The 13,314-nt window shown below is 42.7% G+C and overlaps 1 protein-coding gene across 6 annotated transcripts in view; it reads left to right on the top strand.

Moving 5' to 3' along the window:
- The window catches only part of TEK (TEK receptor tyrosine kinase), a gene marked incomplete at both ends in the record, with an annotated part of 108,248 nt that overhangs the window by 49,478 nt on the left and 45,456 nt on the right, over positions 1 to 13,314 (top strand). For 5 of the 6 annotated variants that reach the window (XM_079706187.1, XM_079706185.1, XM_079706184.1 and 2 more), the window contains 4 exons: positions 6,881 to 6,991; positions 7,872 to 8,024; positions 11,277 to 11,408; positions 12,106 to 12,246. In XM_079706187.1, coding sequence (XP_079562313.1) covers positions 6,881 to 6,991; positions 7,872 to 8,024; positions 11,277 to 11,408; positions 12,106 to 12,246 — 537 coding nt within the window. The remainder of the gene's footprint in view (positions 1 to 6,880; positions 6,992 to 7,871; positions 8,025 to 11,276; positions 11,409 to 12,105; positions 12,247 to 13,314) is intronic. The other variant, XM_079706186.1, reaches the window with a different exon arrangement.

Raw genomic sequence — 13,314 nt, 5'->3', positions numbered from 1 at the left:
TGAATTCTTTTTCAGGTAGACTGCCTATTACCTCTTCATTTGTTAGGTCTGGTAGGTTTTTATCTTGCTCCTTCACCTGCTGTGTGTTTTTCTGTCTTCTCATTTTGCTTATCTTCCTGTGTTTGGGGTCTCCTTTTTGCAGGCTGCAGATTCGTAGTTCCCGTTGTTTTTGGTGTCTGTCCCCCGTGGCTAAGGTTGTTTCAGTAGGTTGTGTATGCTTCCTGATGGGGGGGACTAATGCCTGTGTTCTGGTGGTTGAGGCTCGATCTTGTCTTTCTGGTGGACAGGTCCACGTCTGGTGGTGTGTTTTGGGGTGCCTGTGGCCTTATTATGTTTTTAGGCAGCCTATCTGCTAATGGGTGGGGTTGTGTTTCTGTCTTGCTAGTTGCTTGGCATAGGGTGACCAGCACTGTAGCTTGCTGGTCATTGACTGAAGCTGGGTGCTGGTGTTGAGATGGAGATCTCTGGGGGATTTTCCCGCTTGATATTATGTGGAGCTGGGAGGTCTCTTGTGGACCCGTGTCCTGAAGTTCGCTCTCCCACTTCAGAGGCACAGCACTGACTCCTGGCTGCAGCACCAAGAGCCTTTCGTCTACCTGGCTCAGAATAAAAGGGAGAAAAAGTAGAAAGAAAGAATTAGTAGAAGAAAGAAAGAGAGAGAGAAAGAAAGGAAGAAGGAAAGAAAGGAAGGAAGGAAGAAAGAAAGAAAGGAGGGAGGGAGGGAGGAAGGACGGAAAGAAAGAAGAAAGAAAGGAGGGAGGGAGGGAGGAAGGAAAGAAAAAGAAAGAGTGAAAGGAAGAAAGAAGGGAGGGAGGGAGGGTGGAAAGAATGGAAGAAAGAAAGACAGGAGGGAGGGAGGAATGAAAGAAAGAAAGGGGCAGCGGGAGGGAGGAAGGGAGGGAAGAAAGAAAGGAAGAAAGAAAGACAGGAGGGAGGGAGGAATGAAAGAAAGAAAGAAAGGGGCAGCGGGAGGGAGGAAAGGAAGGTAGGAAAAATAGAAAGAAGATAAAGTAAAATAGAATAAAGTATAAAATATAGTAGCGTTATTAAAAATAAAAAAAGTAATTATTGAAAAAAAAAACGGACGGATAGAACCCTGGGACCTATGGTGGAAGCAAAGCTATACAGAGAAAATCTCACACAGAAGCATACACATACACATTCACAAAAAGAGAACGGGGGAAAGAAATCGAAAATCTTGCTCTCAAAGTCCACCTCCTCAATTTGGGATAATTCGTTGTAAAAAGAGGAAAAGGAGAAAAAGTCTGAAATCTTGCTCTCAAAGTCCACCTCCTTAATTTGGGATAATTCTTTGTAAAAAAAAAGGAAAAGGGGAAAAAATCTTAAATGTTGTCCTCAACGTCCACCTCCTCAATTTGGGATGATTCGCTGTCCATTCATGCACTCCACAGACGCAGGGCACATCAAGCGGACCGTGGAGCTTTAATCCGCTGCCTCCGAGGCTGTACAGAGAGATTTCCCTGTCTCTTCTCTGCTCTCACAGCTCCCGGGTCTCAGCCTTGAACCTGGCCCCGCCTCTGCGCGTAGGTCGCCGGAGGGCGTCCGCTCTTCGCTCAGACAGGACGGGTTTAAAGGAGCCGCTGATTCGGGGGCTCTGGCTCACTCAGGCCGAGGGGAGGGAGGGGCACGCAGTGCGGGGCGGGCCTGCGGCGGCAGAGGCCGGCGTGACGTTGCAGCAGCCCGAGGAGCTCCGTGCGCTTTCCCCGGGAAACCGTCCCTGGGTCCCGGGACCCCGGCAGTGGCGGGCTGCACAGGCTCCCTTCTGGGGGGTCTGAGGTCTTCTGTCAGCGTTCAGTAGGTGTTCTGTAGGAGTTGCTCCACGTGTAGATGAATTTCTGATGTATCTGTGGGGAGGAAGGTGATCTCCGCGTCTTACTCTTCCGCCATCTTCCTCCGGATCCTGATTGTCAGCTTTTTATATAGGAATCTGTAGGTTTTTTAGATTACTGGTTCTCAAGGTTAAAAATGCTTATAAAATCACCCTAAGGGTCTTGTTAAAATGCAGACTGTGAGTCAGTAGATCCTTGGGGAGAGTCCTGAGATTCTGCATTTCTAACAAGGTTCCAGGGGATAAGATGTTGCTGGGCTGAGGACCACACTTTGAGTAGCAAGGGGTTAGAGTCAGCCCCTAGCTGGGGTCTACCTGAAAATATTTCTTTGAATTTGCTAATGGTGTAATTTAAAAATTTGAAGGCAGCAAGCTCGTTTTAAGATCAAAGTGATAAAATCATTATTCATCACAAATGAGGGAAAAGGCCCTCTTAGCAAAACTATAACATTCACCTTTAAATGGCATCAGGCGAGTGGGAAAAGTGCACAACAGAAATTCCCAGGAATGCAGCTCTCTGATGAGGGAAGAGAGGTTGAACAAAGGGATGTGAGGTGTGCCAAAGCTATCGTGGCTGAAAAGTCGGCTCTGTTATTTTTCACATGTGTCATTTGGGATCTGACTTGTGTAAAGAGTTATGTCCTTCTGCTGATATGCCCACATTCTGAATGAAGATGATCTGAGATTTGTGCCCCAATGGTCCCACAGGATTGACATGAGAAGTGCCCTTTCTGGGCTGTCCTGAAAATGTATAAATAAGAATCCGTAGAGCAAATTAAAACAGAATATTGGGAGTCAAAAACCAACCGTAATGATCCCTCCAAAGTGAGAGCCCAGGTCAGCACAGGTAAAGCATAGTTTAAGTTCAGTTAAATGAGGCTAAGGCAGGCATGGATAGTGAGGAACAGTGAAGAGAAGATGGCTTTTAGACTCAACTTCACCTGAGTTCAATTCTTTCTCTACCACTTAGCAGCTGTATGGCCTTAAGCAAGTTATTCAATTTCTTTTGGTCTCCTTTTTCATCATCTGTGAAATGGGTATAATAATATCTTCAAAAGCATCCTACGTTTTAAATAAGAGTAAGATGGTATATACAAGAAGCCAGCTCCCATGAGTGTAAGATTTGATTTACACAGTAGATATGTTCCTGAAAGCTCACTGTAAAGTGAGGCATTGCAGAACAATTTACATAATAATAACAATAGCAGTTTGTAAATAGTGGGAATAGGATTTAATGCCAAGTGGTCTGGCTTCAGAGTCTGTATTTATTGCACTACCCTCTCTATACCCTCTCATTTACTTTAACCACCCACCCCAATTCTGAGCACTTGTTTTATAAAGTACAACAACTCTAGTTGAAGCCCCCAAAAGCAACCTAGAGCACAGAGATATGGCAGTGGAGGTTAGTCAGACATGGGTTTGAGCCTAGCTCTGCAACCGCTGGTATAACCCAGCGCAAGTTACTTACATGAAATCATAGTTTGCTCATTTGAAAAAATAAATGGGGATAGAGATTTTACCACGTACATTTGAGAATCAAATGAAATCACCCACATTATCTGGCTCACAGTAAATGTTCAGTAGTTGTCATTATTTAGTGCCTTGGAATGAGCAGTAATTTAGCGGGACTATTAATTTTGCTACTTAACTGTGGAAAATGTTAATATCATCTTTTAACATAATTATGGAGGTTTAGACAAAATAGAAAAATAGGAAGTACCTTCTCTCCTGTACTTGAATAACAGCATCATCTCAAGCTGTTGAACTGATTTTCTTTTGTTGACCATCCAATGGCTGAAATATGGTGTAAGGAAAGTGATATTCTTTATGGTGAGTCAAGAAAACCTCCAACACTGTGTCTTCATGACGCTCTTAATTCCCTGGTAAAACATCACGGGAACTCAGGAGTGCCTGCCTAGGGACACAGCAGGATAGGATAAACATCACTATATCCCTGCTTGCTGCTGACTCGTGCATCTGGGGAGGAAGTGGAAAATCCATTTGAGATGTGCCAAAACACAGCTTAAATTGGCTCACATACTCCAAATGGCCAAAGGGATTTTTATCAATGGCATCATCCAAAAAAGTCAAAAGCAGTTTTTTCAAACCTCCCTGCACATTGCATTTGGGGGTAGGGAGGTATAAATGAAGTTTGGAACGTTTTCACATCCAAAGATCTATTACAGAGTGTTCCATCAGAAGAAACCTAGGTTATTTTTCTTCCTCTTTTTGTTTGAGAATTGACTTTGCTTTAAGAACATCCAATTTCCCAAACATGATTTGTGAAGTTGACTGAGAGGAGCCATTTGTATCTAAATAACTCAAATGAGCATGTTAAATGTATGAAGAAAATAGGAAAATTTGAAATCAGATTCATTCATCTATTCTTTCATTCCACAAGTATTCTTAAACCTCTATTTGTGCCACACATGGGAAACACAATGAAGTTAACATTTCCTGAATACTTATTATGTGCCTGACATCTCCCTAAGCAATTTTCTATACATTGCTATGTAATTTAATCATTACCAAATGCATATCTGATGAGGACTATTATGATTTCATATTAATAGGTAAGTCTTATAACTATTGTAACTTAGAAGCATTCATATACCTGGTTTCCCGTGTTGGACCTGGGAAGGTAAACTTGGGTCTGATCCCTGTGCTGCCTTTCAAAACCTCCATGAGCCTACCCTCCTGGAATGCTCAGCCTAGTATGAGTGGGGCTGTAATGGGGAAGGGCAGGGTATATGTAGGTCAGTATGACAGCACTTAACCTGGATTCCAGGATTGTGTAAGGCCCCTGGAGAAAGTGACACCTAAGTGGAGACCAATGAATGAGTAGGACTTGGTGAGACACAGGGGAAAGGAAGGAGCAGAAGAGAAGGGAGAAAGTTCATGACTTGGACGTGAGTGATCACGTGATCTGTTCGAGGGACTGAGCACAGTTCAGAATGGCTGGAAGTGAGAGGTAAGAATGCCGGGCCCAGAGTAGGATGGGTCTGGATGGCCGATGTCTGGAACAAGTGTGGAGCTCTTGAGTTTGTGTCTCAACTTTCACACTTACTGTTAGGAGGCACTGGGAAGGGACTTGGTCACCCTTAACTCCATCTCCACACTGACAGACTGTGGATATCTGGTCTTCACAGGGCTGTTATGAAATTATACAAAATAACAATGGATATAAAATGACATTATTACTCTCAGTTTTTATTTATCATTAAATTAAAGGAGATAACTGAAATTTAGCTCAATTATTTTTCATCCATGAGAAGTGTCTTTGTTTATAACTTTTACTACCTTCTAGTTTCTTCTCCACCATTTAAGGAATAAGTGAATTGTGTTCATAGTTAAGGTCTGTGAGTTAATTAATCAATCCAAATGATCTCAAGCAAGTCATCTTCTAACCTAGGCCTCAGCTATCTCATTTATAAAAGAAGGTGTTATATCACCTATGAAAGGCCTCTGGAGCTGAGCTACCTGCTTCAAATCCTGGCTCTCCTGTGAACTTGCTGTGTAATCTTGAACAGGTTACTTGACCTCTCTGGACCTTGATTTCCTCATTTGTAAAAGTAGGATAATTGTAGTGCCTATCTCCTAGAGATATTATGAAAATTAAATATGTGTGAAGTGCTTAGAACAATGCCTGGTCAATAGGGGCTTATTGTTTTCATGATCCAGTTGAGTCACATGACTATCAGTCTATGCGTACTGTGTGCAAGTCAGACTCCTGTGTCATCAGGAAGCCCAAGGTGCAAGGCTGGCTTGTGGATGCGCTTTGTTAGTCCTCAGCAGAGAACGATACACCTAGAGTCATGAATGTGGGAGGTGGCCAGCTGGGCGGCAGGGGAACTCTGGTGTGACTGTGTTCCGACACCCAAAACAGGGAGCTTAAGAGGCGCAAAGTCTGAAATAATAAAAAACCACAGAACGGGGAAAAAGTAAAGCCACACTGGAGTTGAGCCGAGTGGAGAATCTCAGTTCCTTTTCAGAATACAATGCTGAGCGAGAAGTCCCACGGTCAGCTAAACAATCTTCACACAAAGGAGCAGAAAATATAAACAAACCACAGAGAAAGGAACAACAGCCTGAAATGGTCAGATAGTTCTCACAGGAGCCTAAGGGCACGTCGCAGAGAGCAAGAGCTGTTCGGTTAGATTGCTAAATGAAGCGCCTCCTCAGGTGAGAGGGAGCCCCAAAAAGTGGCCCCTGAGGTCCCCTGCCTGCCTTCCCTGCCACTCATGGCCACAGTGCACGTGTCACCACAGCGGCGTGGCCTGTGTTTATATTTGGGAAGGATCCTAACCTCTTCTAAGCACCCAGGGGTTTGGCATACATCATTTACTATTCCTAACAACCGTTTAAGGTAAATACTTTTACTCCTAAATTACAGATGAGGAAGCTGAGGTGTTCAGAGGTGAAATAACTGGGTCAAAAATGTTCAGTAGGGCTTCCCTGGTGGCGCAGTGGTTGAGAGTCCGCCTGCCGATGCAGGGGACAGGGGTTCGTGCCCCGGTCCGGGAAGATCACACGTGCCGCAGAGCAGCTGGGCCCGTGAGCCATGGCTGCTGAGCCTGCGCGTCCAGAACCCGTGCTCTGCAACAGGAGAGGCCACAAGAGTGAGAGGCCCGCGTACCGCAAAAAAAAAAAAGTTCAGTAAGTGGCAGAGGGTGGCCTTAAGCCCAGGACTGTCTAATTCCAGGGCTCACGGTGCTCTTTGATCTCCACCACTCTCCTGGGTCCGCCCCATGTCACTATCTGCACCACGGTATCTGTGTGGGAGTCTTCCAGGGCACTGTGCCCAGGTCAGCAGGCGCTGAGGAAAACAAGCGGATGTACCTAAAGCTCAGGTCCTTCTGAGCATGGTTCAGAGGCATCTTCTGCCTTCACAGGGTAGCTCTCTAAGCTCTCATGAAAACCAGCTGACTCTTGCCAAGTAATAGGCCTCATCTTCTGATTCAAGGTTCATTTGTTCCTGGAAAAGATATATAACCTCATTTTCTCATTTGTTTTTTCTCTCTCTTTTAAAAGCTTCCTTCCTACCAGCTACTTTAACTATGACTGTGGACAGAGGAGATAATGTGAACATATCGTTCAAAAAGGTATTGATTAAAGAAGAAGATGCAGTGATTTACAAAAACGGTGAGTATGTGTTTTGTGTCATTCCAACACTGTTGTATGAGACATCAGATAGCATAAAACATACTGGGTCATTATCTTATTGCAGTCTTGGGGGCAGATATTTGAAGTAAAGCTACTATGATGCAAGCTAATCAGATTCTATGATAGAAGCTGTCTTAGGTAACGTGTTTGGTTACTTAAGTAAATTCAAGTGGAGATTTTTATACATATATGAATGCACCTACCTACATTGTACATTTACAAATACACAATATGAACTATGAACGTACAAGAAAATCCCATCATGATGTAATACGTGGGGTCTCAAATTCTGCCATGTAAAATGGGATGCTGTTTGATTGCAAGGCTAAGGAAATGACCAGAGTGAGCCTGGAAAGCCAATTGGCAGTGGTTCTGGGGGTCCAAGTGCACAACCCAAATCTGTCTGGGTCTGACTACGGTTTGGCACCACCTGGTGGCTGTTGCCTGATGCCGCTGAAATATTGATGGAGACTCTTCTGAGTTCTGTGGATGAATGACTTACAGGTTGGAGTAGTGATTCTAGTTATCTCTTAATTGATTAGTTGGCAAGTTTACCTGACATTTTCCCCAGCTTTGTCGGTTTGCCTTTCCCTGCAGAAGATGGAAATTTAGGCTACCCTCACCTTCATCTGTTTGGTGGTAGATCCTATAGACTAACCTATCTGCTCCAACACCATACTTTTCTCAACTTTTGGGAGCGCATTCGATAGTTCAGCCTTTTCATTCTTCTCCCCCCATCTAATATGCTAGAGCACATTTTCTGTATCAGGCCAGGGAAAGCTGATCAAGTGGAGGGGGCAGACAAGGAAACAGCAGTGTTTGAGTGTGACCCATTGTTCTCCACTTCTCTCCCTTACAGGTTCCTTCATCCATTCAGTGCCCCGGCATGAAGTACCTGATATTTTAGAAGTGCATCTGCCTCATGCTCAGCCCCAGGATGCTGGAGTGTACTCGGCCAGGTACATAGGAGGAAACCTCTTCACCTCGGCCTTCACCAGGCTAATAGTCCGGAGTAAGTGATGGTGTGGTTGTTAGGATTTTTAGTTGGAAGTAGCAGAGACTGACTCTGGCTACTTAAGCAAAAACCAGGGATTAGTTGAAAGTATACTGAAGACTTTAAAAAATTGATGGAAAAGCTGATAAGCAAATTCCAGAAAAGATCTTCCAGGGAAGATCTGGGGCTCAGCACCGGGGAGGGAGGGTGGACTTTAGGATGCTACCATGACCCTAACTTAGCTTCAGTGATGTTTCTTTTACTTCTAAATGCTGAACTCTCAGGAAGAACAATCAGATTGGCCAGACACGTGTCAGGTATCTACTCGCCTAGACCAGTGAGCTATAGACAAGGGTGGAGCCACATACTACATACAGAATGGTAATCACTGTGAGCTGGACAGTCTCCCCAAAAGGTGTCTGCTACAGGGAGATGAGTTGGGCCTTCTGGGTTGGCCTAATATCTAGTTAAACATTAAGTCTCCTGTAAATCCCAACTTTCCAGATCATTTAACTCTCAAATGTGATTTCTGTTTTCAGGTTTGAAAAATGCAAGAGTTAGAACTGGTGTAAACTTCTCCCCCATTATAACTATCAAAGTGGGTAGTAACTGTCACCAGTGGTTTTTACAAAAAATTGATCTATAGAAAGCAAAAAATTTGCCCTGAATTTTCTCCGGTTATGTTAGGTATTCATGATATTAAATGTTCAGGCCTTCAGGTCTAAGTACTAGGGATGCCCTGTCATTCCTCTAATGATTAGCATCACTAACTTGTGAAGAGTACTTATTTTGCTTTGCATTATATTTATGCATTCATTCATGCATGCAACAAATCCGTGTTGATTATAAATCTCTGCCAGGCATTGTGTTGGTGTGGAGAATACAAGGATAATAAGATGAATCACTGTCCCTTGGGTAATTCCCAAGCAGAGCAGGTACATACATAAATAGATAAACAGATACTGCGATATGACAATAGACATATGAAAAGTGTGGTTCATCTAGTTTGGGCAGGTGAAATCCCCTTTCATTCCTCTCTACTCTCAGACTGGCAAGGACACAATTTGCATTCATTTCATTAAGATGGTCTCTCCAGTGTGATAGAGCGCCATGTACCAGGGGCACTCAGAGTCTGGGCTAACTTGGCAGATTTTCCAACAATATCAAAAACATCAAATGTCGATATATGGTAAAAGGTTTAAAGCTTTTTTTTTTTTAAATGACAAAACAAACATGACTTATCATAGATTAGAATTTTAAATTTCCCTGAAGTTTTAAGATACAGCAAAAGACTTCAAACACATTTTGATCTCCAAGCTGTCTCCTTTTCAGATGGCCAGAAGCACATTTATTCTCTTTGGCTCTTATTTCAATAAAACTGTTTGAAAAGCACTGCTAATATCTAAAATCATTCTAAGAAAGTTTGAGTTGGGCCACAACCATCCTATTTAAAAGTACTTCCTTCCATTTGACCTCTGATGTTTACTAAAAAATGAGGTACAGTTGAAGGCATTTGTCCATTTCTCATAACTGTAAGGTATCTCTCCAGGTACATTTGAACCCTAGGAATAGTCAGTGCTTAAAGATGTGTATTAAAAATCATACTGGTTATACGTGTAGGATTTCTTTTTGGCGTAAATTCTCTCCATGGCAAAAGATTTCTCGAAAACATTAAGTTTATAAGATTTCTCTCTGTATGCCACGGATCTATGGTTTCCTAAAATACAAAACCACGAGGCTTTTGAAGAAAATAACAGAAGCCTAACTGCATACTTGTTGCTTATCAAGGAGCTCTTTTCCTGCCTTGTGCATCCCTAAGAGATCACCTTAAGTATTTCCTTGAGCTTAATCCCTTCCTCTTTCCCAGGATTAGGAGTGAAGCTGGGACAGGTCTTCAGATCGGTGCAGGGTTAGAGACATACTTTAATGTAACAGGAGAACCCCTTTCATCTCCAGTGTCTGCTATCATTAGTTTTCATCATGTGAAGATAATCTGTGGTCTGGTCTCAAGAAATCACTAATTGTGCAGAAGTATTTTTCCCTTTATATATTAAGGCATGTAAATATTAGCTTTGAGACATTTTGTAGCTTTATCAATTAAGTGGTTGCCTGTAAGCCTGGGTCTATGTTGACAGTCTTCCTGATTATTTTAGAGAAAATACTGATAACTAGGAGTTCTTGCCAAAAATATTATAAGCTGTAGGCACAGGTCCAAGTTTACCACCGTGAGACTAATATTCAGGGACAAAGACATTAGTTCCTTTCAGAAGAAAAATTAAACTAAATTCCTGACCACAAAGGGTCACCCTACCCCGCTCCTCCTGGGCTTTCCTTATCAGAAGGTATCCTAAATAACAATCTGAAATCACCAAGTGCTGGAGAGAAAGAGCCAGGAAATATGAATCTAGAAGCATTTTACCATTCTTGTACTTTCAATTTTGTATCTTGCTTCATTTCTTATATGTTTTCTACCTGAAAAATATTTGGGGGCTACTAGCTCCTGCTTCCCCTTTTAGCTGTCTTCTGTCTCCACATTCTTTATTTTTTTAATCTTTATTTTATATTGAACTATTTACAATTTTGTGTTAGTTTCAGGGGTACAGCAAAGTGATTCAGTTACATATATACATGGATCTATTCTTTTTCAAATTCTTTTCCCATTTGGGTTATTCTCCACATTCTTTACACTGGAGATTCCCAAACTCTGGCATGCCTCAGAATTATCTGAAACACTTGTGAAGCATAGGTTGCTAGGCTACCTCCAGAGTTTCTCATACAGTAGGTCATTGATGGGAGTCTGGGATTTGCATTTCTAACAGATTCCCAGGTAATAGTGATGCTACTCGTCAGGGGTCACACTTTGAAAACCACTGCTCTTGTCTCTAACATAACTGCAGCTCTCCAAACATGCCGTGTTTTCCTCCCGACCTAGCCTTTGCCCAGAACACGCTCTCCAACCTTATCTTCTTTGTCACTTAGTGGGTCCTGCAGATTCAACACACATACCACCTCCTCTGAGAAGCCCTCATTTATGCCCTATTCCAACCCTAAGGCAGAATTAGGTACTTCTGTCTTTGTCGTTATCATTATTTTCTATCACATGTCTGTCTCCCACATTGGACTCTTAGCTTTTAGAGAGCAGAGATTGTGTTTTATTTATCTTCGTTCACCAGTGCCCACTCACATGACTAACATGTATCAGGTGCTCAATAAAGCTTTGGGGAATGAAGTTGCTCCACTCACCATAGTCTTGTTTTCCTTAAAAAAAAGGATGTGAAGCTCAGAAGTGGGGACCTGAATGTAACCGTGTCTGCACTGCTTGTATGAACAATGGGATCTGCCACGAAGATACTGGAGAATGCATTTGCCCTCCTGGGTTCATGGGGAGAACATGTGAGAAGGGTAAGTCAAAAGTGCTTGATGAGGGGCTTCCCTGGTGGCACAGTGGTTGAGAGTCTGCCTGCCGATGCAGGGGACACGGGTTCATGCCCTGGTCCGGGAAGATCCCACATGCTGCGGAGTGGCTGGGCCCATGAGCCATGGCCACTGATCCTGCGCGTCCGGAGCCTGTGATCTGCAACGGGAGAGGCCACAGCAGTGAGAGGCCCCTGTACCACACACACACACACACAAAATGCTTGATGAGTAACCTGTGGATTTAAAAAGCCATTGTTGCTGGACCTAGAATTTTTAGATCTGGACGCATTTGAGAATGGAAGCTAAATGGCCTCTGTGAGCCCATATGGTACCTTTGAGTAAATTCCAAAAAGGTGCCCTTTCTTAAAGGCTCTTTATTGTTAACCACTGAAAAGTTGTAATAAGTGTACAAATCTACGACATCTATGATGTGAATGCCACTCCCTAGGTTTGTGCAGTACGCAAACTGCACTACTGGGGGTTGTGCCTGCAGTGTCCTCTCTGTGAGGCAGTTTCATTATCTATAAAATGGGCCATAAGGGTGTGTTTACACTGACAATTCCACAGCTTACATTGGATTATTTTCCATGTTCACTGGTCTAGGAGAGACCCTTAAAAAGAAGAATCCTGCATTTCAAAGGGCTGCCTATTTGCCTCTGAATCATCTTTTTCTCACCCACAGCTTGTGAACTGCACACGTTTGGCAGAACTTGTAAAGAAAGGTGTAGTGGACCAGAGGGATGCAAGTCCTATGTGTTCTGTCTCCCAGACCCCTATGGGTGTTCCTGTGCCACAGGCTGGAAGGGTCTGCAGTGCAATGAAGGTAGGCACCAGTCACACCCCTAAAGAGAAAAGGTTCTAGCAGGTATATCAAGGAGATCCAGCTTGCTGGAAATCATTGTTTAGGACATACCTGGACTGCTCACTCAACTGTCTATTGCTGAATTACAGGGTTTTGAATCAAAGATATCTTCATCCAAAGTTAATTATGCTTTCATGTTAAGACTCTGGACCTCATAGAAAGTGCTCCTTATATACATCACCTGGGGATCTTATTAAAACAGATTCTGATTTCATAGGTCTGGACTGGGGCGTGAGGGTCTGCATTTCTAACAAGCTCCGAGGTGATGCTCTTGGTTTTCAGACCACACTTTGAGTTGGAAACCCATAGAAGATTTGTTATCTTCAGTGCATCATAAATATCATTGCTTGTAGGTCAGATCCAGGTAGGATTTGGGATTTGAAAATCGAGGAAGTTAAGGTCTTATCTTCCGTGGACCTTACACAAGCAATACTAACTTCACCTACTCGAAGATTCCTTCTACCCTTTTTAATATATATTTTCCCATTTGGTGAAGCTCAGAGGTATGTGTTTCCCATCTACTTTCCAATAAGCTTTTCACATCAACTATCACACAGTAACTTAACATGAACCTGTGGCCAAATATGCTAGACCTTCCCTAATGAATGCTAATCTGGTGAATTAGGCAGAGCTCAATGGTGTTTCAGTATTTGCCTCACAAAATCAGCTTTTTCCACATCTGGCATTCTTGGGAGCCGTGATGGGGTCTCCAGCCACTTGATAACAGTGCACTAGGACAGAGCAGTTCAGTAGAAATATAAACAAACCACATATGTAATTTAAATTATTCTAGTATCCACATTAAAAAAGTAAGAGAAACAGGTGAAATAATTGTAATATTTCAGTTGAAATAATTGTAATATTTCAGTTAACCCAATATATCAAAAATATTACCATAGCAACATGTAATCAATAGAAAAAATATTAATGAGATGTTTTACATTCCTCTTTTCATACCGAGTCTTTGAAATCTCAATTTGGATTAGCCATATTTTAAGAGCTCAATAGCCATCCATGGCTAGCAGCTAC

This window comes from Hyperoodon ampullatus (genome assembly GCF_949752795.1).
Source record: "Hyperoodon ampullatus genome assembly, chromosome: 6".
Taxonomy (NCBI): domain Eukaryota; kingdom Metazoa; phylum Chordata; class Mammalia; order Artiodactyla; family Ziphiidae; genus Hyperoodon; species Hyperoodon ampullatus.
The sequence above is the reverse complement of the archived record's forward strand: the minus strand, read 5'-3'. Positions and strand labels throughout refer to the sequence as shown.